The sequence below is a fragment of the Dipodomys merriami genome, unplaced genomic scaffold (genome assembly GCF_024711535.1).
Source record: "Dipodomys merriami isolate MVZ:Mamm:240054 unplaced genomic scaffold, mDipMer1.0.p SCAF_40, whole genome shotgun sequence".
NCBI classification, from domain to species: Eukaryota; Metazoa; Chordata; class Mammalia; order Rodentia; family Heteromyidae; genus Dipodomys; species Dipodomys merriami.
Genome location: NW_027205604.1, coordinates 8,936,989 through 8,964,548, shown reverse-complemented (window position 1 = coordinate 8,964,548; position 27,560 = coordinate 8,936,989). Strand labels below are relative to the sequence as shown.

General features: G+C 37.6%; 1 protein-coding gene across 8 annotated transcripts in view; it reads right to left on the bottom strand.

The window, feature by feature from the left end:
- Mecom (MDS1 and EVI1 complex locus) overlaps nucleotides 1-27,560 on the bottom strand; it is a 585,804-nt gene that overhangs the window by 282,473 nt on the left and 275,771 nt on the right. For all 8 annotated transcript variants that reach the window (XM_069991931.1, XM_069991926.1, XM_069991927.1 and 5 more), the window contains exon 2: nucleotides 3,273-3,607. In XM_069991931.1, the coding sequence (XP_069848032.1) occupies nucleotides 3,273-3,607 (335 nt within the window). The remainder of the gene's footprint in view (nucleotides 1-3,272; nucleotides 3,608-27,560) is intronic.

Sequence of the window (27,560 nt, the reverse complement as noted above, 5' to 3'; positions counted from 1 at the left end):
TTCAAGCAAATTATGACTTGAGGACAGTTAAAAGTGAGCATGCAGAAGTGTGGTAAGACATCTTGTGAAAGAGCCTTTGATCATGATTGGATTTTTTTAAATTTTACTGTCAAGGTGATGTACAGAGAGGTGACAGTTACATAAGGAAGGTAGTGATTACATTTCCTGTCTAACTTGTTACCCCTTCCCTCATTTTTCTCTCTCTTTTCTTCCCTCTATCCCCACCCCACCAAGTTGTACAGATCATTTCCAACATAGTGTCTTGTGAGTATCACTGTTGCATTGGTTCCCCCTTTGTCTTTTGTCTCATCATTTTGTTGTTTCCATTCCCTTCTCATGATTGGATTTTATATTAACTAAGGTTGAGGTTTTAGTGTTTAAAAAAAAAAAAGAAAAAAGAAAAGGAAAACTAAATAGAGTCAAGAATCCATCTGCTCGTCCACAGTTAACCTTTATCAAAATCAAGAAAAGCCTTTCTCTAGATTGTTCACTACCTCCAGACCAAGCAACCTACATTGTCAAAAGTGAGAGTACTATAAAAAGATTTTTAAAAATCTTTCTTTTTATTTATTTTTTATCTTGTTCCCTTTGGTTTATCTCCAATAGTCACTGTTTTTGATTCTGGTATCCTGTGACTTGTAGATACATTTATCTGATTTGGGGAACAGAAGGGGAATAACAAAATGGTAAAACACAGACAAAGGGTGAATCAATGCAACAGCAATACTTATAAAACACTATGTTGGAAATGAATTGTACAACTTCAGGTGGGCAGCGGGGAGGAGGAGTGGAGTGGAAGGATAGGGAGAAAAATGAAGGAGTGGGTAACACTGTTTGACAAGAAATGTACACATTACTTATGTAACTGTAACCCCTCTGTACAGCACCCTTACAACAAAATAAAATTAAAAAATTAAAAGGATACCATTAAAATGCTAATGAACTCTAATGAATTAACCATTAGCTGAATTCTAGTAGGAGAAAGAGAAAGAGAGAGAGAAAGCTTTTACAAAAGCATCTTGAACTCCAAGTAAGGAAAACAACTTGCCTTTAACATAATAAAAGAAATAATTTTTCTGTTTCTCAAGACAAATATTGCTCATGCATTTGTTAAAGACATTTTATTCCAAGGAGAAATAAATTACTACTTTTAAATTCCCTCTAAATATAGATTCCTTACCCTCAGACTCATCAACCAATCCAGAGGCTTTTGGATTAGAGAGCAGCAGTCCTGCCTTTACCTACCCTGTATTTGCAAAATGATTTTTATTATTAAGCTTGGTTTCTTCCAAGCCTTCAGGATAATTTTGCCCAATACTGCACTTGTTGTTTAGCGATTTCATAATAAAAATTTAATGAGTTACTTATTATTAGAATGTTTATAGCCATTATTTTGAGGTGAATAATAATGACGTAAAGTTGGGACACGTTTGGCTTAAAATGTATTCCACTCACATATCAGTTAATGCTACAGTGAGTTTTAAAAATCTCTTATCAATACATGTATAAAAGGCAATGTAGATAAGCCACAATGTTACTGGGACTGAGACCAAAATCAAAACTAAGGAAAGATTTCTCACTTAACTATTGGCATCTTAACTATTGGCATTTCAGAATTTGAACAAGAATTGTTTTTATTATGGCATTTTGAACAGATTCACAAGGGAACATATGTAAGACAGGAGACAAAAGTTGAAATTAAGTCCTGAAGGTAGTGCATATTTATTTCTATTTTAAAACTCACCAAATATTCTATTAATGGTCATAAATATTAAGAGAACATAACAAAATAAATCTACTTTATCTGATTTCTGTCTCACTGAAATACTAGGAAACCAAAAGCCAATCTCATCCAAAAATACTTTTTAACTCAGGAAGAGGTGCCTACAAATTTTTCTGCTCTAGACAAGATTTTCCAGACTATAATGGTATAATTTAGTAACAAAATTTATCAAGTAGTCAAAATAAATGTTAAGTATATGTATATATATGAACTAAAGATGTACAGAAATTATAAACTCAGAAGAATGTCACTTGTCCTTATTAAAATAAAATTTAATGTAGAGTTTGTAATCATATCATGAATTCTTAGATATAGCCAGATGGGCACTTTGAAAAGTATGGCTGAAGCCAGTGATTAATTTGTGTTATTATGTTTATGCATGAATTATTCATTCAATTAAACCTAGGAACACCACGGACTTTAGTGATAAGTAAAGGGAATACATTCTAGAAGCACATTCTAGAACCATACATTCTAGAAACACACATTCTACATGTGTACATTCTTGATGCATGTGTTCTAGAAGCATATTCTAGAAGCATATAAAATTGAAAAAAGATTTATTTTATTTAAAGAAGAGACAAAACATAAAAATAGATACTACAAAATGAAAATGTAGACTGAAAGTAAGACCCAATTAACTGACCATCACAAAAGTGGAGCAAACAAGTATTTTTTTCCAAACATCTCAATCTTTTCTTCCCCATAAATGATAACACAAGAAGCATGCCCTAAAATATAGTTTGTTTGCTAATGTTACATGTTATTGATTGTGCCCAACATTTCTAAATGTTAACAAAAACACAACAATGTTTCCTTTCTCCAGGTTTAAGTTGATGATTCATTGTGATTCACTGACTATTCTTTAGGTTGAGTTCCCTACTATTCTGCTATAATAGTAATTAAACAGTACATTGTTCCAATCAAGAAGTGAGATCATTTGTATATATTTGCATACTCTCAAATAACGGTAATTCCTTAGAAAGCCAAAATCAAAATTCATCAAAATAAAACACCAGGAAGCAGATACTTAAAAGTGACAGAGTAGATTGAAGGGGTTAGGAGTAAATGAAGAGAAGAGAAGGAAAATGCAGACAAGAATCCAATGTATATCCTACAAAATTAAGAAGAGTGAGAGAAGGAATGGGGAAGGGAGGGATGAGCAAGAATGTTAAAAGAAGTAACATTGATCAAGATGTATTATATTCACTGCTTTGTTAAATGGCAACTCCTTTGTACAACTCCTTAAAGATGATAATAACAAAATTTTAGAAAATCAGAAGTCACATTGTTATTATTACCTTTAAAAAGTTGTTTATTGTTGTTATTACTTTAATGGTAACAATGAAAAAAGAAGTGTAACCATAAGGAAATTCATTCTTAAAGATTGATTTCCATCAAATGGAATTTGCTTATATTAAGACCACTTAAATCTCTTCAGTACAGATCTGAATACATGTGTACTAAAAACTCAAAAGTGTGCTCTTACCTCCCATCCATAACTTGGGTCTTTCAGTTTTGATGTCTGTTCTCCCACATAAGGCCCAAACTTTTCACCTACTTCAATCTTCCTTTTGGTCCATATTCCTAGGCCCACACCAGGCATAGTTGACTCTCGAAGTTCAAACTCAGCAGGGATGGGGATGTCATCAGGGATGTAGATGGGAGCTTGGTAAGGAGAGCCCTCTTTGGGAGTGAATGCTTCACTGGACGTGGCTGGAGAACATGGTTCTTGAATCAGGGAGGGAGTGCCAGCTACCCTATCTGCATCTGGCATGTCTTCCAAAGGTATTTCAAGGTAGTTGTCATATACGCATTCATGACCTGTGAATAAACAAGAACTACATGAATTCCTACTGGTACAGACAGGCAAAATTCCACTAGTTACCTTATTTTTGGTTCTTCTTTTAAACGAAATCAAGCAGACCATCATGAAAATGAGTCTCAATAAAGTTTCTATTATTCAGAAATGGGGGAGGGGAGGGGATCGTGCCTCTGGTTTATCTATGGTGAATTCATAAATCAAATTAGTTAATCCCTCAACTACCAATACTCAAATGCACTGGCTCAATCTGATCTCCATCTGGGAAATAATAAAAGACAAGAAGGAAACATGTGGGGGAGGCTGGGAAGGGATGTGAAGGGTAAACAAAGAAGGAGGCTGCAATGCTTGGTAAGAAATGTACGCATTATCCTGCCCATGTAATTGTAACCCCTCTGTACAGTATGTTCACAAATAAAATTAAATTAAATTTAAAAAAAATTAAAAGAAAATAAAATGTAAATGTATTAAAATAGACCTCTAAACCATTCTAAATCAGGAGCTGACCAGATTCTAGGCTGCACCAATAGATGGCATCTTGGAATACCTGTGGGTGAGTGTTCAAAGATTCCCAAGGCAGCCATGTAGAACAAGGCTTAAATTTGTGTGGCAATTATTTATTGGAAATTATGTTTGCTATTTCTCTAGTTTTCCCTTCACATTTCAAACATATCACCAATCTCATTGGTATTTCTTTGCCTCAGTAACTTATGCTGAGCAGAAAGTCCAAGTTACTCAAATCTAATGATTCCATGGAACATTTGTAAAAGCTAAGATCATTTAAGGAAATGAGAAAGTAGGGGTATCTTGGAGTATATTGAAAAAGAAATACTCCTCTTGGCTAAGAAGTACTACAGATCAGAGAGCTACAGGGAGCCATGAGTATCCTGGGAAGGTAAAAATGCATTGGAAGGGAAGGGAGCTGAGAGCAGTGACTAGAAGCCTGGACACTGCACATAAGGGCTCTGAGGACTTTCAAAGCAGCTGAGCCTACATCTAAATAGAGTCCATGAGTGTCCATGTGAGACCTCAAGGCCTTTATGAAACTTATGTAGAGACTGGAGAGCAGGAGGCATGAAAGGAATAATGGCTGAGCTTGAATTTCCCACCAATTCAAAGAGGTTTTCATTGTTTCAAAGTGCTTTTTTTTTTGTTTTGGTCTCTTATTATTATCTTTAAGTAATTGAAGTACCTCTTAAAAGTTTACAAAGTGAAAAATAATAAAACATGCAAAAGTGTCTCCCAATGAAATAGGTTTTTATTCAAACACTGAGATAATGCCATTTTACCCCAAGAACATAACAGAACTCCATCACCCAACCCTACACTTAAGGTATATGGGTTCTCAACACAGATGCCCATTGTATTCAAATTGGGTGTGTAAAAACCTTGAACATTATTATTTGCCCTCAGATCGATTATCTTGTCCATTTCCCTATTTCCATTAAGAATACTAGACCTTAAAATAATACAGAAATTTTGTCTCCTTTACTCTCCAATTTATTCAGCCACTAAATGCTCTACATTCTTTTTATAAGATTACTATCTTACTCGAATTTCTTTTTTTTTGGGGGGGGGGGTCCAGTCATGGGGCCTGAACTCTGGGCCTGGGCACTGTCCCTCAGCTCTTCAGCTCAAGGCTAGCGCTCTACCACTTGAGCCACAGCACCACAGCTTATGTGGTGCTGAGAAATCAAACCCAGGGCCTCGAGCATGCAAGGCAAGCGCTCTACCACTGAGCCACCTTCCCAGCCCCACTTACTCGAATTTCTTCAAGCCACATTTTCACATTTGACTGTTTGGTATTCTAAAATGTTCTTCATACCACCTGTCTTTTTCTACTGTGCCTCAACATTGAGTCTGTTCAATATGACTAAACATATGTTTCTGGCATATCTACTTTCCTATCCTACAACAAACTCCAATAACTCCTAGGGACTTCAGTTAATATATAAACTTGTTGGCTTGGGAATGATCTCTCTTTTTGGAAATATTGAAGTCACAAGGCTTTGTCATTAGTAGGCAAATGCTTTACCAATGGAGCCATGCTTCCGTCTCTTTTTGGCTTGAATTTATCAGGTAATCTCTCACTTTTCCCTGGGAAGCTTCAATTTTCAATCTTCTCAACCTCCAGCTCTTGAGTAGTTAGAATTATAGATGCATACTACCATCATTCCTGGAACTACCAGATTCCCATTTTATCTCACTCTCATACTTCTCACCAGGAGCTCCTGGACTAGTATAATCTAATCCCTGGCTTCTAAACTCAGTGAGCATTTCTTTCTCAGTTCTACCTGCCTGAACGGCTTATCTCTGATCTCCTCAACAACCATGGTCTAGTCATCCTACCAAGTCAAATTCCAACATCCTATCACCTTTCCATTTAACACAAGTAACTCCTTGCCTTGGATTCTTTCATCCCTCAGGTTGGCAATCAAATATGCACTCCTGCTTGTAGTTTAATGTGTGTTTGTTTTATTCCCAACTAGGAAACAGGCCCTTGGAAAGAGGTGTCAGAATTCTCACCTTTTAGGAATTCGCCAAATGATCAGCACATAGGTGTTTAATGAATACTTGTTACATAGATAATTAACCTTACATATAATTTTATTGATCAATTATACCAAATCAATATTTTCCTAGCAAACATAGGAAACTATTTGATCCTGAAAAGTATATTTAAAGCACAGAAAAAGACCACAACACATTAAAAACTTCTCTCTAAACCCAACATCAAAAGTAACTCTGTAAGTAATGTCCCAAAGGAATCTTATCAGAGAAATTCACTTCAGGATACAAATATACTTGATCAAATCCATCAGACTGTATCCTTTAGATTGATTTTGTACTTAATTTAATATTGAAAAGTTCATCATCAATCTTGCTACTTTAAATATTTAAATATTTTAAATATTTTAAAAATTCTCTCAACTGATGTAGTAGTATACCTTTGTGTAGTAGATATTTGGGAAGCTGAGAAAGGAGGTTCATGTAAGCCTAGGAGTTTGAGATCAGCTATGCAATATAGTGACACCCTGTCTAGAAAATATAAATTAATTAGGAACTGGAGATGTAGGTCAAGTGGTCAAGCATCAGCTGTGAGTTTAAGCCCTTGTACCAGCAGAGAAATAAAGAAAAGGAGAGATAGAGAGAGGGGGAAAACAGGAAATGAAATAAAGATAGCACTATAGAATCACAACATTCAATTACTGCAAATTCAACATTACATTATAAATTCTCAAAGTAATTTATCGCTCATTGTGAGAATTTGTTTCTCTTGAATAATACTACAAGTTGGAACATATCTTGTAACTTACAAATTTTTCTAAGCAGTAGAAAACAAAAAGAAATGGCACCTATGGCTTCCAACTATCATCCTAGCTACTCAGGAGGCTGAGACCTGAGGATCAAGGTTCCAAGGTGGCTAGGGAAGACAAATTCACAAGACCCTTATCTTCAACTAACTATCAAAAAGGCACAAATACAGGTATGGCTCAAGTGGTAGAGCACCACCTGAGTAAAAAAGCAGAGCAAAAGCATGAGGACCTTAGTTCAAGCTCTAATACCAGCATCAAAAAAAAAAAAACCCAAACAATTCTATATAAATAAAAGTATATTTTCCAATCATTATCTATTCAAGGTTAATAAAGATTTCCCATTTCCTCAAAGAGTTAAATCCATTATACAATCAGCAAAGTGACCTCAACTTTTTAAAAAGGTTAGAGATTCATACACATCTGGGAGGTCCCACCAGCATAGCCAATCATGATCTCTCACGTACCCACAAACTCCCCCAGTGCATGAACCAAATTAGATTTAGATTCCAGTTCCCCAAGAGACAAGGTACACATGAGTACTCAGGATTCTACCCAGAAGAATTTGAATTAAAAGCTTAAATGCAATTCTGTTATAATAATTACAACAACAACAAAATTGCTAATTAAGCCTACAGAACAACATATAAGACAAGCAGAGCCAGGCGCCGGTGGCTCACACCTCTAATCCTAGCTACTCAGGAGGCGGAGTTCTGAGGATCACGGTTCAAAGCCAGCCCGGGCAGGAAAGTCCATGAGACTCTTATTTCCAATAAACCACTAGAAAACCAGAAGTAGCACTGTGGCTCAAGCAGTAGAGCGCTCACTGTGAGCTGAAGAGCTGAGGGATAGTGCCCAAGCCCAGAGTTCAAGCCCCTCGACCGACAAAAAAAAAAAAAAGACAAGCAGAGCCAGGCCAATGTCACTTTCCTATCAGTTCTCATGACAATATGAAATGCTTATGTAAACCTGGGCAACTGTTTTAAGCTACCAGTCATCTAGTGTCAGAATTAAATATAAAACAGATTTGGATGGCAACAATGGAAATAGAAAACTGCTGAGTTTACCCCTTGTACAGTTAGCTAATTGGTGTCAAAAAGCCCACAAAATTAAATTTTCCAATAAAAAATATACAGCCATATTTCAGGGTTATCTAGTATTATAAGCATTTCCACAACAAATAATTTATCATACCACACTGAATATTTGCATAAACTAAAAAACTACTATCTTCCTGCATATTACTCAGTAACTCTTCAAAAAGCTGCTGCAACATTCCATCTAAATGGAAAACAACCTCAATTATCATATCCCCATCAAATCCCAATTGCTGGGGATTTAATTTAGTGGGGATATGATCATTGTTATTGGGGGAAAATTGGTAGATCTTCTAGGATTAGCTAGAGTTAATTTCTCAGACAGTGCTCCATCAGCTTGGGCACATTTACAATAGTAACTATCAGGTAAGAAGTGCTACACATATATCAGTAGTCCCATAAGATAAATAACATGCCTAGCTTCTTGTAGCTGAGCTGTCTGCTATTGTCATTAAACAAGTGAGGACAGAAAGACAAGCTTATTGTTGGATTTGAGGCAAATGTAGTAGGAAATGCTCTTGGAATTCAACTTCTTCAATTCAAATTTTAAGTGTTCTAACATCTCTGGAGATCAAGCAAAATCCCACACACTTCAATTTAGACACTATTTATTCCTTGACTCCTTGAATAACTAACACAGGTTTCCACCTGAAAGGAGTTTAATTTGGAAAACATCATCATCTGCAAGGGGAAAGTTGCAATAATAGTACTAATAATCCTAAATTTCATATCTATATTTAGATCTATATCTCCACAGTCAGCTGAGACCAACCCTGGGTCCGGATCTAATCCTGTCCTTTACTCTGGCTATTTGTTTTTATTTACTTTAAAGACACATTTCAAAGTTCATTTCATCAAAATTGTAGCCATCATCCAGGAGCAGATGGCTCATGCTACTAAGAAGACTGAGAGCTAAAGACTGCTGTTCAAAGCCAGCCTGGGCAGAAACATTCATGAAATTCTTATCTCCAATGAACCACCAAAAAAAGCCAAAGTGGGGTTGTGGCTCAAGTAGTAGAACACCAGTCTTTAACACAAAGCTAAGGGACAGTACTTCAAGCCCTGAGCTCAAGACCCAGTACCAACACACACACACACACACACACACACACACACACACACACACACACACACACACACACACACACACACACACACACACACACACACACACACACACACACACACACACACACACACACAGGGCCAGGATATGTGAATAATTTGTCTTTGACCTTTTCAATCAATATATATTTTACTATTTTCTGAACTACATTGAATTTTGCATAATATCCCATTATATGAATACACAATAAACTATTTGCACAGTATTGAAGAGTGCTTCTATTTTTTCTGACACCATAAATGATCACTGACACAAAAGCATTCTCTAATATATTTATATTTGCCAGTGTCAACTTCCTTAGGTTAGATTCTTATTTTTAATATCTAGTGATTATTAACAGACTGCTTTTCCAAAAGTTTCTCATAACTTCCTCTCCTACCAACTGTACTGACATTTACCCTTTGCTTTTCATTTTTATCAACATAATAGTAAAATTTATATATTATCTGTTACATTAAAATTTTCAGCAATTATGAGAGTAAATATTTGGTCATTTATATTTCTTCTTTTGTAAATTGTTGTTTTTTCCTGTTTTAATTGGCCTTTCTTATCTTATTATTGATAAATATACTAGCTGCGTGATACAGTTCTATTAATTATCCCAGTAGATAATTTGCCATTTATTATTTCATTGGATTTTTTTAACTTTTGTGGAACTAGGTCTATTTTTCCTTTGTAATTTTTACATTTTTCTTAGAAAGTCCTATTTGAGGGAGGGAAAGATTCACTGTATTTCCCTTGAATTTCATAGTTGCTTTGCTACAAGCATTGGATACCAATGATTTACTACTGAATGAAGAGCAAAGAAAAATGATTTCATTTTTTTTGAGCTCCTGTGAACAGCAGCCTAGAAAACAATGCCATATCAATCATAGTTCTTCGCTTATTTGCAAAGCTGACCTAAAATGCCTTTTCTTTTGGAATAATTTTTAATTTTTTTATTGTAGCTCACCATTTGTTTCTATTGTTCTATCTGCTTAATTTGACTTCAGATCTTCTGGACAGATATCATGCAAAGTCCTGTTAAACCATTAATAATACTTAATACTCATTATATGATTGAGCATTCATTAATGATAATAACAACTAATTTTCCATTAGTTCACCCACAGAAAATCAGTTAGCAGTTAACTAATTTAATATTACTACCAAAACATATACCTTAACTCTGTTAAGGTTCAATAGTCATTAAAGAAGAAGAAATCAGTTAGGTATTATCAGCCATACTCACATATGCATGCAACACACACATCTATGTGCATTTGCAGTACAGGGGCGTGTGTGCATACACCCGCATGTGGTGTTTAACAGCTCTTAATCTCAAAATAGGCTGAGACAGAAACATGATTTGAGATCTCAGGCAGACTGGTTAAGATCATAACTACATTAAAACAACTGCCAAGAGGATCCCAGCTAGGGAATTGAACAGATTAGGTAACTCAGAAATTTAGACATTTTCCCCCATTATGCTCCTCATTGCAGTTTTGTAATAAAAACATGAGCGAACATCAAAGGAAGCTCTGTAGTAAAGGTTAATTGCTACTAAAGGAGAGCGTGGGCCTAAGCGCCAGTACTTTGTGCCCAACTTGCAAGCAGACAGGAAGGATTACACGTGGCTGAGAGCAGAAGATGTTTGCCTGGTCTTAGCTGGAGAGGAGACTCGCTAAACCTCAGAGCCCCACCAGGGACCTCCGGGTGGGATGTGAGCACGCGAGTGGGAGTCCCTGAGTCCATGATGCCTGCCTGACAGGGGAGGGTGGGGGAAGACATCATTTCCTCCTACAATTAAAACCGGACATGCCCTTCTTCCCTCCGTGGGACCATTCCCAAGTGGTGTCCGTGGCATGTTTGTGAGAAAGCAGAGGATCATGGGGCCAGCACCCGTCACAGAGCCAATAAATGTGCGCTGGGCTTGGGGAAGAGGGTGGAGCCGAAGTAATGCCAGATGCACAAAACAGAACAAAGAAGGCTATGAGCTAACTGGCCAGCAAAATATTCTGTGAGAATAGCCCCAAGATAATGAAATTTAAGATCCCCAACCAAATGAAGAAAAGAGACCATAAAAGTAATGCAAATGAATTTTTAGAAAACCGATTTAAGTAAGCTGAGAAGGATTATAGGAAGGGTCCAGAGACAAGCCTAGAAAACAGAGCTGCTACCCAGTAGAAAGGGGAGGGCTTGTGGTGACCGTAGCCTCCAGAGAGGCTAAGAAGAAAATAAACTTCAGTGGAGAGTTTAGACTCTATTGGTAGAATCCAAGTCTCTAAGAGATCATTGACTGTATGAAATAATCTATCAGCCTGGCTTGGCACATGGAATTTTTTCATGATCATCTACGCTTCCTTGAACTTTTAGAATTTTCTCCTTCCTTGGATCATGCTATCGTCCATCTCTTCCTTATAGGCCTTTCTTCCCACCCTGCCTATACTTCCTAAAAAATTTCCTAAAAATTATCTCATTTATGTGCTGTCATAAAGAACCAGAATGGAAGGGAGTTGGAGGTGAGAAGCAAAGGAGATAGCAAAGAAAACCATAACAATTGAAAATAAGATGACAAAATCAGTGAGCAAATTTTTTTTTTCCCTCACAGTATCATAGCATACCTCTTACCATTCCTGTGGCTTTTAAATCTGGTTAAAAGTTTTCCACTGTCCTAGGAATTTTACTAAACAAGTATGGTCTGGGAATTAAACTAGTAGCTACTAAGCTTATGAAGTGGACTTGAACACTTCCAGAAGTTTCTCATCAGGATTGGAATTAAGCTTCTTGACAAAAAGAAAAAAAAGCAGTTATGGAAAGACATTGCTAGAAAATTCAGACTTGTGTACAAATAATGGTCTTTGGTATTTTGTTACACAATCTAAGAAAGCTAAAATTGAGTCATTACAGTTTGTGAGTACTATTCCAAGCAAAAGCACGGCCTGGTTAATGTTTACCTTTTTCTGTTGTTAGGGAATCATAGCCACCAGTGTCCACCGGAATGGCCAGGTAAGAACCGACATATCATATACAGATAGTGTTCCCTTTACATTTACAAGCATGTTCCTTAACTTCCTTCTGGAACTCATTTTCAGAGAATTCTGCCAGCTTCTGATCTGATAGCTTGTTTTTTATAAGCTTTTTATATCCCCAACCTGATTCTCCATCAGATTCATTGAAAGGAAAGAAGAAATGCTTTGTATTTGTGTCGCAGCAGACTGGGAGGTTACTCCTCAGGCATCTGAAATGACCAGAGTACAGCCTTTTGGTATTCAAGCCATATCTACAGTAATTATTTGCCAGCGTATCTAAAAGAAGGCAGGCATTTCCTGTTGCACACAAATGGGACACTCTTATCTAAATTACTGTTTAAACAGGTATTTAAGAAAAGACTATCACAGGCAGGAATTTACTGATGACGGAACACATTAGTTTAGGGCTGGACACATTCACTGAGGACTACCCATTGTCAGGAGAGGAAGTGTATCAACATCAGGAAGGTATAGAGGATATTTTACAACTCCCATATGAGTCAAGATGGAGGACTGTAGACCACATTTGCACTTAGGAAAGCAGGAGCGGGAAAACCCTGGTAGGAAAGTCTGAATTTGTCAATGTCACTTGAACCCTGGACTGACCTTGAGAGGCAGATCCTAAGAGCTACAGCTGCTGGGGTTCCCTCTTTCCCCTTCCATAAAATAAGCCTGCTGGACCAGTCCATTCTGCATCAGGAATACCAGTTTGGCATAGTGAAAACCAAAGGATGGTCAAATGTTGGAGTACCAAAAGCTTATAAATTCTATTTCCTGGAAAGACACTTGGAGCGTTAGTTGGGTTTCTCCCAACATGTAACCTAGGAGAGACTGTACTCTGGCTGCTTAACCTTCCTCTCTAACCAGTGAAACTGGAATTTATTCCCAGTAGAGGCTTGTAAAACTGGGCTGTTATTCTCACATTAAGTACACTGCCCTCTGGTGAGGACTGTGGTTTAAGTGTGGGCAGAACCTGTGGTTTACTACCTCTAATTTGTTTATGTTGTTGATGGTGGTTTCAGAAGAAAGCAATACCCCTTCTCAGGCTAAAGAGTAGCCCGATTTGCTTCCTTTAAAAGAGTGTTTAAAGGTCGGCAGAGACATGAGGGAGCATTAATGCACCATTGCTAATGGAGGAGCAACTGGAATCCCTGTGACCACAGCCCTGCTTCATTCAGCTCCGCATGTGAAATGAAAGCCTCAACTTGTTTATTATAATTACCTAAGTGTGGCTTGGTGGCTTTTGGCAGAGATCCTTCTTGCTGCCAAACGACAGACCAAAACTCCGGAGCAAGAGCATAAAAGAAGGAAGTAGAAGAGAGCATTCTCTAGTGAAGAAACTCAATTCTCATATAGACTGGATGGAAATATTCAAAACCAATCCCCAAAAGATGAGGATCAAAAAGGAAAGGAGACTAAGATCTACCATATGCTTCACAAAGATTAGGTTTGCCAAAGAACTGAATAAACATTGTAAATCTCCGTTCAGATTTGTTGTCATAGCAGACTTGATGCAGACCCTTCCTACTACAACAAAACACAAGAGCTTTCTTAGAGCCAGAAGTCCTACATGAATAAAAGAAAATAATTGTGCATGTCTGGCAGAAGAGGTATTGTAGCAATGGCTGATAAAAAGGAATGTGGACAAGCAATTAAACACTAACCTAACCATACTCTTGGTTTGATAGGAAGCAGAGAGTGCCCAAAAGAATGAAATTTTGTTAGTCTGCAAAGTAGGATAGTTCATTTTTTGGTGTGTTTGTTTAAAGGAGCAATGGCCCTTATTGTTCCGAGTTTTCTTAATTAAAAGACCACAATGACTTCAGATCTTAAAGCAATTCTATGGGAAAATGGAGACTCTGCCACATTACAATATCTTCCGTGTAAATAAGTTTAGATATTACCAAGATGTATAATTTGCAGCCCCATTCTAAGCTCTAAAGACCTCCAGATTCAGTTTCCCAATACCACACCATGTTAAACACAAGATCATTCAAAGCCACGTCATTGAAAAACATAAAGGAAAGGGTGGGGTGTGTTTTTTTTGAGGAAATATTATATACCTTGATAAAAATGTTTTCAGAAAAATATGAACAGATGTGTTGTGTAGATGTGTATACATAAAGTAATAGCACTTGATTTGAGAGAGGGTAATTTCAACATTGTTAAGTGGTAATACAAGCTAGGTATTTAAGGGAATGCTATAATATGACAACTTCATAGACTACAAAACTATTTATGGTCTCTGGAAACTGTCATTATCAACATGTACAATAACTAGTAGCGTTAGGCGGTCTGTACAGTATCCTTCATGTCTAATTGAGTCACATAATCTGAGACATTTGACGGGCACCAGGCACTGCCTGCTAACGACAACTGAGTTCTTACAAAAGGCATTCCGGACCTCTTCTATATAAATTACTGTAGTTTGCAGCAAGAGATTATAAATGTTTGCTGGCAAAAACTGAATTTATTTACAAACTGGGTCTAATTTATTTATGACTCCAGTACAATAGGCTTTTGTCGAAATATTTATGTTATCTGCACTTCTGCCTCACTAAACTCAACCACGATCATAAACACTGTTGAAAAATTATTTGCAGTTAGCAGGATTTAAACTACCCATTATATTACGAGCTAGTGCCAGTAAACTTTTGCACCGGTTGATAAAGTTTCCTCCGTGGAATAAATATACATTTGACTTTCAAAATCTTTGGTGGCCTCCACACTCTGAAAAGTGGAAAATTAAACAGATGTTTCAGACATTACCAGTTTGGTGTGTGAATGCTTCCACTGAACATTCCAGTTGAAATTTTGTGAACAGAATATAAAAGTGCCCAGATTTAAAGCTTTTTCTAGGATTAAAAGGGGAGATTACTTTTGCCAAAGATGTTACCACTTGGACTTGAAATTCATTTACTCATCTCAAAATATTTATTCAGTATTACATTGTAACTGGAACTGTGTGGATTGCTAAAGATTGATAACAAGTTGAATAAGGTAAAATTTCTGCCTTCGGATAGCTTAGAATACAGTTTGCATTTGCAAAGGCAGTGCTAGTAGCAAGCACGTGGTAATATAATAAAATAGACCTACAATGAGATTAGGAAGTGATGAAGGCCAAAGGTATTACATAGAAGATGATTCTGACACTGGGTATGCCAAACACATGGAATCTCTAACCCACTGCTGGCTAAAACAGAACACAATTGGACCCTTTGTATTCACAGATTCAAGCAACTACAGATGGAAAACTTTCAGGAAAAAAAGTGGGCATCTACTGAAGTTGTATACTTTTTTATTTTATTTATTTTGGTTTTTTGTTATTTTATATAACAACTATTTGCATAACATTTATACAGCATTAGGTATTACAAGTTATCACAGATGAGCACTTGTGAGAACTCATGGTTTTTGTTATCTTCCACAGTCCTCCATTCACCCCACCCCCATAAGAAAACCAAGGGGCTACTGCATATACTAACTTTTTGAACAATAACCCACTTATTTCAATCAGTGATGGAAGCATGGGTTTTGTTCACATTTATTTCAGAATATCACCAAGTTCTGTACAGCAATGTGAGGAGCAGGCAGAATATTTCCTCTGTTGGCTCATAAAATGATGGAACCAACAGGTTCTGAGATAACATGCCCATATTTCTACTCCTGAACAAGCCAAAAAGAAACCTGTATGGAGCAGACATGGTTTTTGTGTTGCCACTAAATAACAAAACAAAACCAAAAAAACATGCATTTTTGCTTGATCTACACTTCATTAAATCTCTAAGTTTTATCATGAATCACATAACCTCTGTGATGTCATTGTAACTTCTACCAGCTGAGAAATGACCCAAACCGTAACATCCATCTCCCAGAAAATTTAGAAGTTATAGCAAACCAGACCAGAGATAGTTCTGGTTGACCTACAAATGGTGATGGACTCAAAGGAAAGACTAGCTGGCCCGTGGGCCTGGGTTCTCCAGACCTGTAAAATTTAGAGAAGGACAGCAGAGAAATAGCTGGCCTTTTGCTTGCTGGCTCCCAGGCTATCCACCAGATGATGGGTTTTCTCTCAAATAATATCCACAGATGCCTACAGTAGTCTAAGCAACTTAACCAAACTCCAAAGTAGAATAATAATAATAATAATAATAATAATAATAATAATAATAATAATAATTTGAATGTGGTAATAAAAAGACCATTTCAGAGATTTACTCTGATGTCTTATTATAGTTATGCTAATTAAGTTAAATTATATTTGCTGCCGTCACATAACTTAAACCTCAAGATAATTGGGTGATATTTTAAATACATAGATGTATATTTTTTTAACAGGAACAATAATAGCACACGTCTATAGTCTCAGCACTAAGGAGGTTAAGGCAGAAGGATCTTTTGAGCCCAAGAGTCTGAGTCTAGGCTGGTCAACACAATGAAACCTCATCTCAAAAATATAAAGAAAGAATTAAAGACATAGAAAAATAGATATTCATTTTTCAGAGCATTGAAAATCTCAGTGCTAAAGAAGCCAGAAAATTGTCAGTTTATTTAGATAATCATCTAAGAGGCTTGTAATTCAAATATATGGTATTGAGCCAAGTGCCATGGTTCACCTATAATCCCTGGCTATTGAGGAGATGGAGACCCAGAGGATGGAGGCCAGCTCAGGCAGAGCCCAGGCAAAAAATTGCTTAATATTCCATCCCCAAACACACCAGAAAAAGCAGGGCTGGAGTCATGGCTTAAATGGTTGAGCACCAATAGAGTAAGCAAGCTAAATGAGCATAGGCCCTGAATTCAGACCACAATCCCACATGTGTGTGTGTTAGATGAATTCACATAAATCTAGGTGAACCAAAATTTCTTAAGAGGAAAAACTGGAAATGTTATGGTTCTATCAGAGTATATAATATTAAGGAAAAGACACTCAAAGCAGGAGATATAGTCCAATGTCTAGAATACCTACTCAATAACATAACAGGCTTTGTCCTCTTGTGGCTTTTGTTGCTTTTGTGCTGTTGCATCCTGTTAATTTCATCCAGTGTTTTAATACTCATCACCCCTGTGAATCCTAGCAACTATGACCCAACAGCAATCCAATATTATGCCACAAAATATTAACCATTCAGTCAACGAGAATTCTATGTGCCATGGTGGGAGGGGGGGTCACAAAGAAGAATAAAGAAGAATAAAGTGAAATTGGTGATTGTGATTGTCAGAGAGATAAGACAAATGTCCAGAAAGAATTGACTTGTCGATGTTCACTGAATAGAGTCAAGTGCACAGAATGGCAAGCAAGGACTGCAATGTTTGATACTAAAAGTGACACTCCTTTCCATTAACAGAAAAGTGGATGATGAGTAAAAAATAAAATCTGCTTGTGATGAATCCAGACAACGCAGAGGTCTTTGAAACAAAGGGCTATGGACTGCGGCTGAGCCTTGGAGAAGTAATGACTTTTAATTGGATTGAGTTTATCATATTTGCAGAGGTACAGCGGACACAGAAGAAAGGATTAGAGTGATTTCCACTTTCTATTATTTGGCATAATGAGAAAACAGGGGGTGGTCCTCATCCCTAGTACATATTACAAGCCATAGGAGATGTTTAATATGTCAGGTTTTCATAGCCCTGAACTCTCTTATATAAATACATTTATTTGGACATAGTTAAGTCAAAGAAGTCACCTGGAAGAAAAAAGTTCACAGGTCATTAATTTGCATAGTACAAAGGATTTATGAATTTTTAAATTAATCCTCCTGAATCTCTACACCTTTTGAAACAGGAGGGCCTATTTGCGGTTTTCTTCAAAGTTTCGATAGCTTAAAGAGTCAGATAAAAATGCCCACCTGAAGAAAAACCAGCTGAACAGACTTTCTTTCTTGTAAGTGGAAAAGGAGTTCCATTATAAATTCTTCCAATTAGTGGCATAACATACATCAAAATATATACATGAACCAAGCAGAAAGTAAACAACAGAAATAGCAAAAAACAAAAAAACAAAAAACCCTTAGTGAGTCAAAACAAAACTCACTAAACTCACATTTAGTGAGTCAAAAAAAAAAGGTCACACAATTGCCATACCCTCTCAATTCAAGTAAGCCCATAAGGAGAGATTATGGAAATATACCTCCATCAAAACTCCACCAGACTACAAGATGATGAGGGCAGAAGGCATGGATACCCACCTCTCTGCAGAACCCCTAGAATCCAGCAAGGTTCTAGCTCATGATAATCATTCATCATGAATTTACAAACTTGATAACATTAACCCAAACAAGCCACTCCATGGCTCTTCATTTGCCTCTCCAAACTGGAGACCTCTAATACAAAGGTTCAAAAGGTCTCAACATAAATTTCCTCATTAGTCTGTTAAAGGATATAGTAAAAATGCTACACTGAAGAAAGAGAAAACTCATCCTCAATCTACACCCATACTTCAGAGTCCTAATAGATGGACTTAACTAAATGTAATATGTTTAGAGTTTGTAGTATTCATATTGCAACCTCTTCAAATGTATTTGCTGCCAAAGAAATACTATTTTGTAAAGAAAGGGACTATTTTTTCTTCACTTCATACTAAATGTTCAATACATATTTGTTAAATAAATGAATACATATAAGGAAAATTGCAGAAATGAACTATAAGAAATTCAGAACCTGGAGTAGATCTCACCAAACCAGGCTATAAATTCAAATTTCATAAGGAGTATATTATTTTAAAAAATAAAATTACATGACATGTTAAAACTAGCAATAATCTTCTGCGACAGAATCTTCATTCTTAACATCTACAACTTTGTATATAATATCACATACATTCACCTACTCACACACAGAACCAAGGTAATCTATGAATCATAGACTTTGTCTAAAGCTAGGAGGCTACATCAGGCTCATGCTGAGTAGTCTTGTGACCCCAAAATAGTCACATAATCTGTCAGAATCTTTGTTTTATCAACATATGATTTTACCAAACATGATAACCAACAACCATATGTGACAATTGACTGAAATGTAGTCACTCCAAATTATAATAAACTCCAAAAGTTTAAATTATACACATGTTTAAACAACACAAAAACATAAAATATCTAGCCTCTAATTTTTATACTGATTATACATTGAAATAATATAATTTTGTATATATTGGGTTAAATAAAATGTACTAGAAAAATTAATTTCACCTATTTTCTTTTTTATCTGTTCTGATGTCCCTACTAGAAAATTTTAAGTTAACATGTGGTTACTATCTATATTTTGATTAATTTTTTTTGGGGGGGGGGTCCGGTTGTGGGGCCTGAACTCTGGGCCTGGGCGCTGTCCCTCAGCTCTTCAGCTCAAGGCTAGCGCTCTACCACTTGAGCAACAGTGCCACTTCCAGCTTTTTTCTTTTTGCTTATGTGGTGCTGAGAAATCAAACCCTGGGCCTCAGGCATGCAAGGCAAGCGCTCTACCACTGAGCCACCTTCCCAGCCCCGTCTATATTTTGATAAGGCAAAGTTTTCACAAGAGTAAGAATAAATAGTGCATTTGAACTTCACTTGTATACAAAGAAGAAAATACAAAGGCAAAAGTTCAATCTTATTATTTTGCTGCGGCTTGAATATTTGGATTGGGCCTAAAATTTGCTTGGCTTTTTGTTGGCAGTATACCTCTTGAGCAATGCCTCCAGCCCAGCATTTTGCTGGGTTAACTGGGCTGATCTTCTATCTATTTTTCTATTGAGCTGATTTTCTATCTGGGCTGGCTTTGAACCACAGTCCTCCAGATTTCAGCCTCTTAAGTAGTTATGGTTACAAGTGTGAACTGCTGGTGCCTGAGCTAATTCTTACTATTACTATTAATGTTATGACTACTGAAGGCCTTCATGGCTTTAGGTTTTAAGCGATAGATTTAAGGACAACATTTTTTGGTTTTTTACCTGCCTTCCAATTAAAAAAAAAATACAACCTCTACCACCATTCTCCACAGACACTTACCGAAGTGAAATGTTAAAGAAAGATCATTGTGATCATTTGACATGGCTCAAAAGATTAGTTAATTCAAGAGTACTACCCACCAGCCTTACGGCAATGACGCAAGAACAAGTCTAGGCCACAGATGGCTGGGGAAAGGGCATTATTGGCCAATGAACAGTGAGCAATATTGGATGATGGGCAAGGAAAGACTATTCTGTAATTTCAACTGGAACTACAGAGGGAGAAATCTTTTGCGTATGGCGATTGAGGCCCTCCCACAGACGTCCCATCATATACAAGATGGGCCTTGAAATACCTGACAGACGAGAACAAGAAGTTTCTTATGGCTCTTCCCAATGCTATAATGTAGTTGATGAACATCCAAAATATTTCCTACATCTACTCTGATGGATGAAAACAAAGATAGATATACTCCCTGGCTGTATGTCTACCACACTACTCTGATAACATTTCCAAGAGTTTAAAGAGGTTTAACAGAGGCCCAGAGATAGGAAAGGCTCACCCATTATTCTTGCAAACGTCTATTATGTGAAAGTGAAGCATGGCTTGTGTCCATTTGCAAGGATTTCTTTTTTTCAAGTGAATTGTCATCTGCAGTTCATTCTGTTCTCTTACCAGGCCATGCCTCTAGACATTTTCTGAATATTAATGGATCTATTTACTGAATGTAAGGCAGTTGCTACCCTAACATTCCAGCCTTTGTTCTAAGCCTCATATCATTTTCTTCCAGGCTGTTGATTTTGGAGTGGCCGTGTAATCCCAGTGAACTGCTAGCAAAGAGTTATCAATCAACACTTTGAAAGCTTCTGCTCCATCCCAATACCTAGGAACTGCTTTCATCAATAGTATTCTTGGGACTGTGTGAAATTTACATTGTGAGAGTAGTTCAATACATGTGGGAACATGGCAGACTATTGTCCCTGTTTTTTATTTACATTTAAACAAATCCTTTGTTTAAATAGATTACTCTGCCCAAGACTCAAGTCCCTCAAGTTCTTTAGCATGAACATTAATGCTTTCTCTATGGTTTTCAAGATTACCATGCATTTACACACATTTGGTGGCACCCAACTAATCATAAAAATAGGTACTTTTTCCTATATTTCATTTTAAAGGCTTGACTAAAGGAAGTTAAGAACATATCATGCTGCTATGTTTATTAACAAATGTATGCTATTCAAGGCATGCCATTCCTCCAAGGCTTTGTCCAGTTAGCAAGACTGACTTTCATTTTTAGAAAACTGTCAGAGAGTTGCAATTCTTTTCGAAAGTTTACCTGAGATTTCGGAGGATCTCACAGTATTGCCTTAAGAGAATCAACCAATCTGATCATCTTATGCCTTTAATGAATTTTATCATTCAGGCACAAGAATCTAGTCTATGTCCATAAACATCCTATCAAATGTTATTTCTTGGCGTTGTTTTCATAGTCAGTGTTCTCATCTAGAATATTCTCCCCTTGTGCTCCATTCCACTGCTTCCTAATGAGGGGCTAATACTGTTCTGAAGGCTACAGATGGAGCAAGCCCAAGAAAGCCCATCTGTCCTGAACCCGACTACCTAGTGGGTACAAGGTAAGAGTAAAGCAAAAAACAGAGAACTTGAATAGTCTTTGATGTTCACAAGAAGATAAGCTAAGGTAAAACATGGAAGGCCTCACTGAGAAGGCAGCATTTATGATGTACACATCCAAAACCTTTCTGAGCCAGCCTGTAGAAGACTCTTCACCCACCATGATCATTAATCCCTAGCCAATGAGCTCCTTCCTTTATGGACCACAGAGGCTACAAAACCGAACTCCAGAACATTTCTTTCTAGCATATGCCCTGGTGCTAATCTAGTGAGTTGTTTTTATGTCTGTCTCCTTGTTTCGATTTTCAGCTACGAGAGGGCAAGGTCTGGTTGTCACTTACAAGCGTAGCCTCCCTACAGTGCTGCGAATCAAATCAATGCTCAATATCAAGTTGAAACTGAAATGCAAAATAAGAGGCATTTTGTATTTGAAAACAGTATTTTGTACTTCACCTAGCTTTGAGTCCTAAACAGATTTCAAAGTACACTGTTATTATCAAAAGTCATTGTCACCCCTGGAAGAGGTACTTTCTAAGAGGTTTCCAGACTGTTGACCATTCAGGAAATTTGCCCAAGCAAGGATCATGTGCCAAGTTTTCCTCTGAAAGAAGTTAAGAAATAGTAATTTCATCCATCAAACCTCAGGTAATTATCCTTTGGTTCAATAAAAGGGAATTTTCAAGTTTTTCATTTGGAAATGTGCCCACCACCTCCACCCCATCCCCGTTGAGGATGCCCTAGTTACAAAAGAATATGCAAAAGAAAGTTCAGGTGAATGAACCAGTATTGAGCTAAACCTTGTACAGGTGATTTCATAACTGTCTGTGGGAGGAAGCAGAATTTTTGAAAATCATAGCAGAAAGTTTTAGTTTTCCTTTTTTTGTTTTTAAAGAAATGTTACGCTGCTTGGTTCTGGACTTAAAGACGATGCTCAGTAGAGCCCTTTATTCTTTTAATCAGTAACAGAAGAATTAATAAGACAAACAATGCTATGTCCTTTACTGAAGAATGGAAAATGACATGGGATAGGACTGCTATGGTTCTGAATTCCAATTTAATAATAGGACCCTTATTTGCCTACCAAAAAATATAAAAAGAATACTTCCAAGCTTAAACTGAAGTAAGGATAAATATTCTATATTCTATTTCAAATGCCAAGAACAGGCAGGTATTTTTTTTTTTTGCTGCTGCTGCTATAATTTGACATCCATTTTAATGATGCTTGCTTTATTGCTTGTCAGAAAAGTGAAATGGCCTGTCGATTTTATGGAGTTTCTCCTACCTTTTGGATGGTTATATTACATTTTGAAATAAGTGTGTAGCTTTCCTCCCCCTCCCCCACCCTTTGTTTTTTTTTTAATCTTAAATGGGGCATGTGCAGGTTTGGTACTTGGCTGCCAATGGAATGAAGTCATAATTTTAGTCCCAAAGAATAGATCAAAATCACGCCATCACTTTCATGGATGGATATATGCTACTAAATGGATGTTTACCTAGGAAAGTCATCATCTGGTGTGCCACATAGTAAATGTTCCTAAGCAGCTAACTCATGTATAGTAAACAAATTTGGCTTGGCTGCTGCGAGGGCTGCCCTGTGGAAATTCTCAACATACATTTGTTTGATTGAGCCGTCATTCCCAGTTGATCTGCTGATGATCTGTGTCACTTTGTTTAAATGTCCTGGTGTGGTTTTTTTATATATATACAGTGAAAAGCCAGTGTGTTGCTGTGACGGATTAAATAGAGGTGAAATTTGAGAGTGACTCCTGTTTTTGATTCCTGTATTCTCAGACAGGTGGGTCTGGAATGATCAAGAATGTCACAGTCAAACTCAGTGGGGAAATACAGGGCCCTTTTGATTTAAAACACATTACTGTAAAGATATATTTTGCTACCGTATTCTCCTAGTACAAGAAGCCATTCAAGATTCCCCATCTAAACAAACACCATATGGGCTAATTCTTAGCATCCCTTTTAAATGTCCGGAAGCAGGGAACACAAAACTCACTGCTGGAAATATCCAGTGTGAGAGAAGCAAGCAAAGGCCCATGTTGATGTACAGATTCAGAAATCAAATGCAAGGTCAGGCTAGAACCAAAGCTCCAGATCTCAAATATCCAAGTAATGGTTCAGATGGAAACCCAACACCACAGGGCCATACCGTGTCTGAAGCACTAATCAAGCAACTGGCTGTTTGCTCCATGGTTAAAGCACTTCCTGCAGCTAATCTTCCTAGATAGGCTCTCAGCTTTAATAACCTATGGGGTCTGCTGTTAAGTGCCGGGATCTGGGCACCATCAGAGCTGATGTCTCCACTCTGCCAAATCCCAGACACCACGTGATACACACATACTCCCTCCCCTCAGCCATCTTGCACATGATAGATCGAGACCAGCCTTTAGCCAAGTCCTTTAGCCCACCCAAGGTTATAACTCACCAAATTACCTTCAGTCTAGGTAGAAGCAAAACCATTTCCAAGATTTCTGACCTATTCCTTTCAATATGTTCAAAATCTATGAGGGACTATGCAGACGCCAAGTGTTGACTCCAGAAGCCAGAAGCCTGGCCCTGCTCCTGGCCTTTTAAAACCAACATCCCAGCAGAGAAAGGAGACAGGAAAGAACACACAGTGCCTACAAAGTACAAGTGACACACCGGGCACAGAGGAGGAAAGAAGGAGTTCTGCCTAAAGGATGGGGAAGGTTAAGAACAGCTGCTCAGAAGATGAATGTCAGAATAAAGTAGGGAATAGGAATGGATTCAGAGGGAATTCCCAGAGTAAAGAAAGGATGCCAAGAAAAAGAAAGACCATACTGAAAGTTAAAAAAGTCTGGAAGCTAGGAATCTTAGTTAGTCAGGAGGCTGAAGTCTAAGAACTGCCATTTGAAGCCAGTTCCGGCAGAAAAAAAAATCCAGAAGACTCATCACCAATTAACTATCAAAAAGTTAGAAAGTAGAGGCATGGCTCAAAAGCAGAGTACTAGCCTTAAGCAAAAAAGCCAATCTGAAATATGAAGCCTTTAGGTCAAGCCCCAGTACCAGCACAACAGATAGATGAAAGACAAAATAGATAAAGATAAAGAGATAGATTAAGAGATAATTTATAGATATATATGTAGATAGATGGATAGGTGTACAAAAGTATGAAATAGTATGTGTCTGAGACTAAGCATTTCTCAGTATTGTCTAATTCGCAGTGAAGAGTGGAGATAATTCATCAGTGATCAGTAGTTACCCAAAGTAAAGAACCAGGATACAAATGGAAGCACGGTCCTCATCTACAGAAAAGGTGAAAATTGAAGTAGAAGCCTTGGAGAGCTGGAAAGCCACCAGGGGTCCATAGGGACCTCTACGGAATGATGGAGCTGCAAAAAACAATGGGCTTGGAGAATCCATAAAGACCTAATTGGGGACAGGGAAAACAAATATACTGAAACACATAGCTGAAAGAACTATCGGGATCCAAGGATACCTTTCCTAGGTCTGCCTCACTCTTAAGAAATATCAATCCCTTACAAACCTCATTATTCCAAATCAGTAACTGTTTTTCAGTGCTGGCCACCCTGTGATCCTACCTTTTCAATTGTTCAGTTATAACTTGGCAAAGGTAGCTCTGGTACCTTCCTTCACACAAACTGCTTGGGGAAATACACTCTCTTCCTTGTATGCTGTATGCTGCTATAATAGACTCCAAAACTATTCCATCTCAATTGTTCTGAGAGGAATTTATGAGGCAAGCTTTTTCTTGATCTTTGAGGGGGAAAAATGTTTTAATGGCAATAACTGTAATGAAATAAGGTATTTTTAAAGAACTTATTACTGGGCACTATAGGCTCATGCCTGTAATCCTAGCAACTCAGGAGGCTGAGGTCTGAGGATCACAATTAAAAGCTAGCCAGTGCAGGAAAGTCCATCAGGCTCATCTCCATTAAATCACCAAAAAGCTGAAAGTAAAGTGGTAGGGTGTCAGCCTTGAGTAAAAAAACTAAGGGACTGAACTGAGATCCTGAGATCAACCTCCAGTATGACTACAAAAAAATTTTTTTTAATCTTACCAAATTTCATGCATTCTTAGTTTTTCTGGTTTGGATGTTCTCTTTAAGAAATATAAAAGGAGGCAGGCACCGGTGGCTACTCAGGAGGCTCCTAGCTACTCAGGAGGCTGAGATCTGAGGATCGCAGTTCAAAGCCAGCCTGGGCAGGAAAGTCTGTGAGACTTATCTCAGAAAACCAGAAGTGGCACAGTGGCTCAAGTGGTGGAGCACTAGCTTTGAGCTGAAGAACTGAGGGACAGCGTTCAGGCCCAGAGTTCAAGCCCCATGACCAACAACAACAAAAACAAAGAACGGAAGAAAAAAGGAAAGAAAGAAAGAAACATAAAAGGAAGAAGGAATTATATAAGACAATTATTCACCCAATGGACTTACTTGCACCATTTAAAAAGAGAATGACAGTAAACTCCTTTTAGGTCAGACTCTCATTTTCCCATTTGCTAGCCAACAAAGATAAATAAATAAAATAATATCTAATGAAATAAAAATAAAATACCAAGAGTCCTATTAATTTACAGAAGACTGAGTGATTTAAGACACAGGCAAAATAAAAAGCTATTTTATATTTTGACTTTTGAAATATAATTCTATTTATTCACCTTGTAAAACTTAGAAAAGCAAATTTTAACTTCATTTACTTAACTGATAAATATCATAAAATTCAAGTTCACAAGTTTGCTATAATGGGTACATACACTTCTATTTGACACTTATCCTGGCTTCTGGAGAAAAAAAGAATCAAAATGAAAGATACTGAAAGTTCACGTATTTGGCAGACCAATGTCTTTGCCTACGGACTGAGAAGCCAAATTGCTCCTGTCTTACACAAGACTGGTAGACTACATCTAACTAAGGTCATTTCTTTAGAACTAGATCATATTCTCCTAATTGAGGAATTTTGAGAAACTTTTTTTAAAAAAAGCACTACATTTCTTCATGACTGAACACAAGAAAAAGTTGCTAAAAGATGTGTATAGTGACATGTATAATAAGTAGTATATAAGTACATAATATATATAATACTTATATAGACTCAAAAAAAAAAAAACCTTGCCTTACTGAAATGCCAGCCCTTTTCACAATCGAAAGGTACACAAACAACAAACAATCCAACAAGCTGAAAAATGTGTTAAGGCCTATCACCAAACAAAAAGAAGCTCAAAATAAAATAGAAAACAATGGCAAGCAAACTCAGCAAAGAGTGAACTAAGCAGAAAAAAAAAGCCAAATCAAATAATCAAAAAATAAAACATGAAACCATCTTTCAAAGTACAGTATAGTTCCTTCCTCTTCCCAGGCTGCTTGCTGCCTGTCATGACTGCTAGAGGAAGAAGGGCCGCCCCCCTCTCCCCCCCCCCCCCGCCCCCCCCCCCGTCCCCCCCCCCCCCCCCCCCCCCGCCCCGCAAGTGCAGGCTGATCCCCGGGTGGGGCACGCCCCCTCCCCCTTGGAATCTCCATGGCTCCTCTCCCTGCCAGGCTTCCTGGAGCCCTGCCCTGCACACCAGAGAGCACCTTGCAGAGAAGGGCTCTGGCCACCCCGCCGACCTGGTATTTGGCTTCCCAGTCACCCAGTGCACAAGTATGATGGATGATGATAAATCACAGTACCACCAAAACCGTGTGAATTTCCCAAGGCTTCCGATTGTTCTAATCAAGCCCCCAGAAGAAGCACAGGACTTCAACAAAAGCCTCCAAGGAAACCTCCCATTCCCCTTGTCTGCTTGACACAGACCCCACTAAAGAAAGCACTCGGGCCCTGATGGGGCCTCCTTCTTTGCCTTCATACTTATTGTTCAGC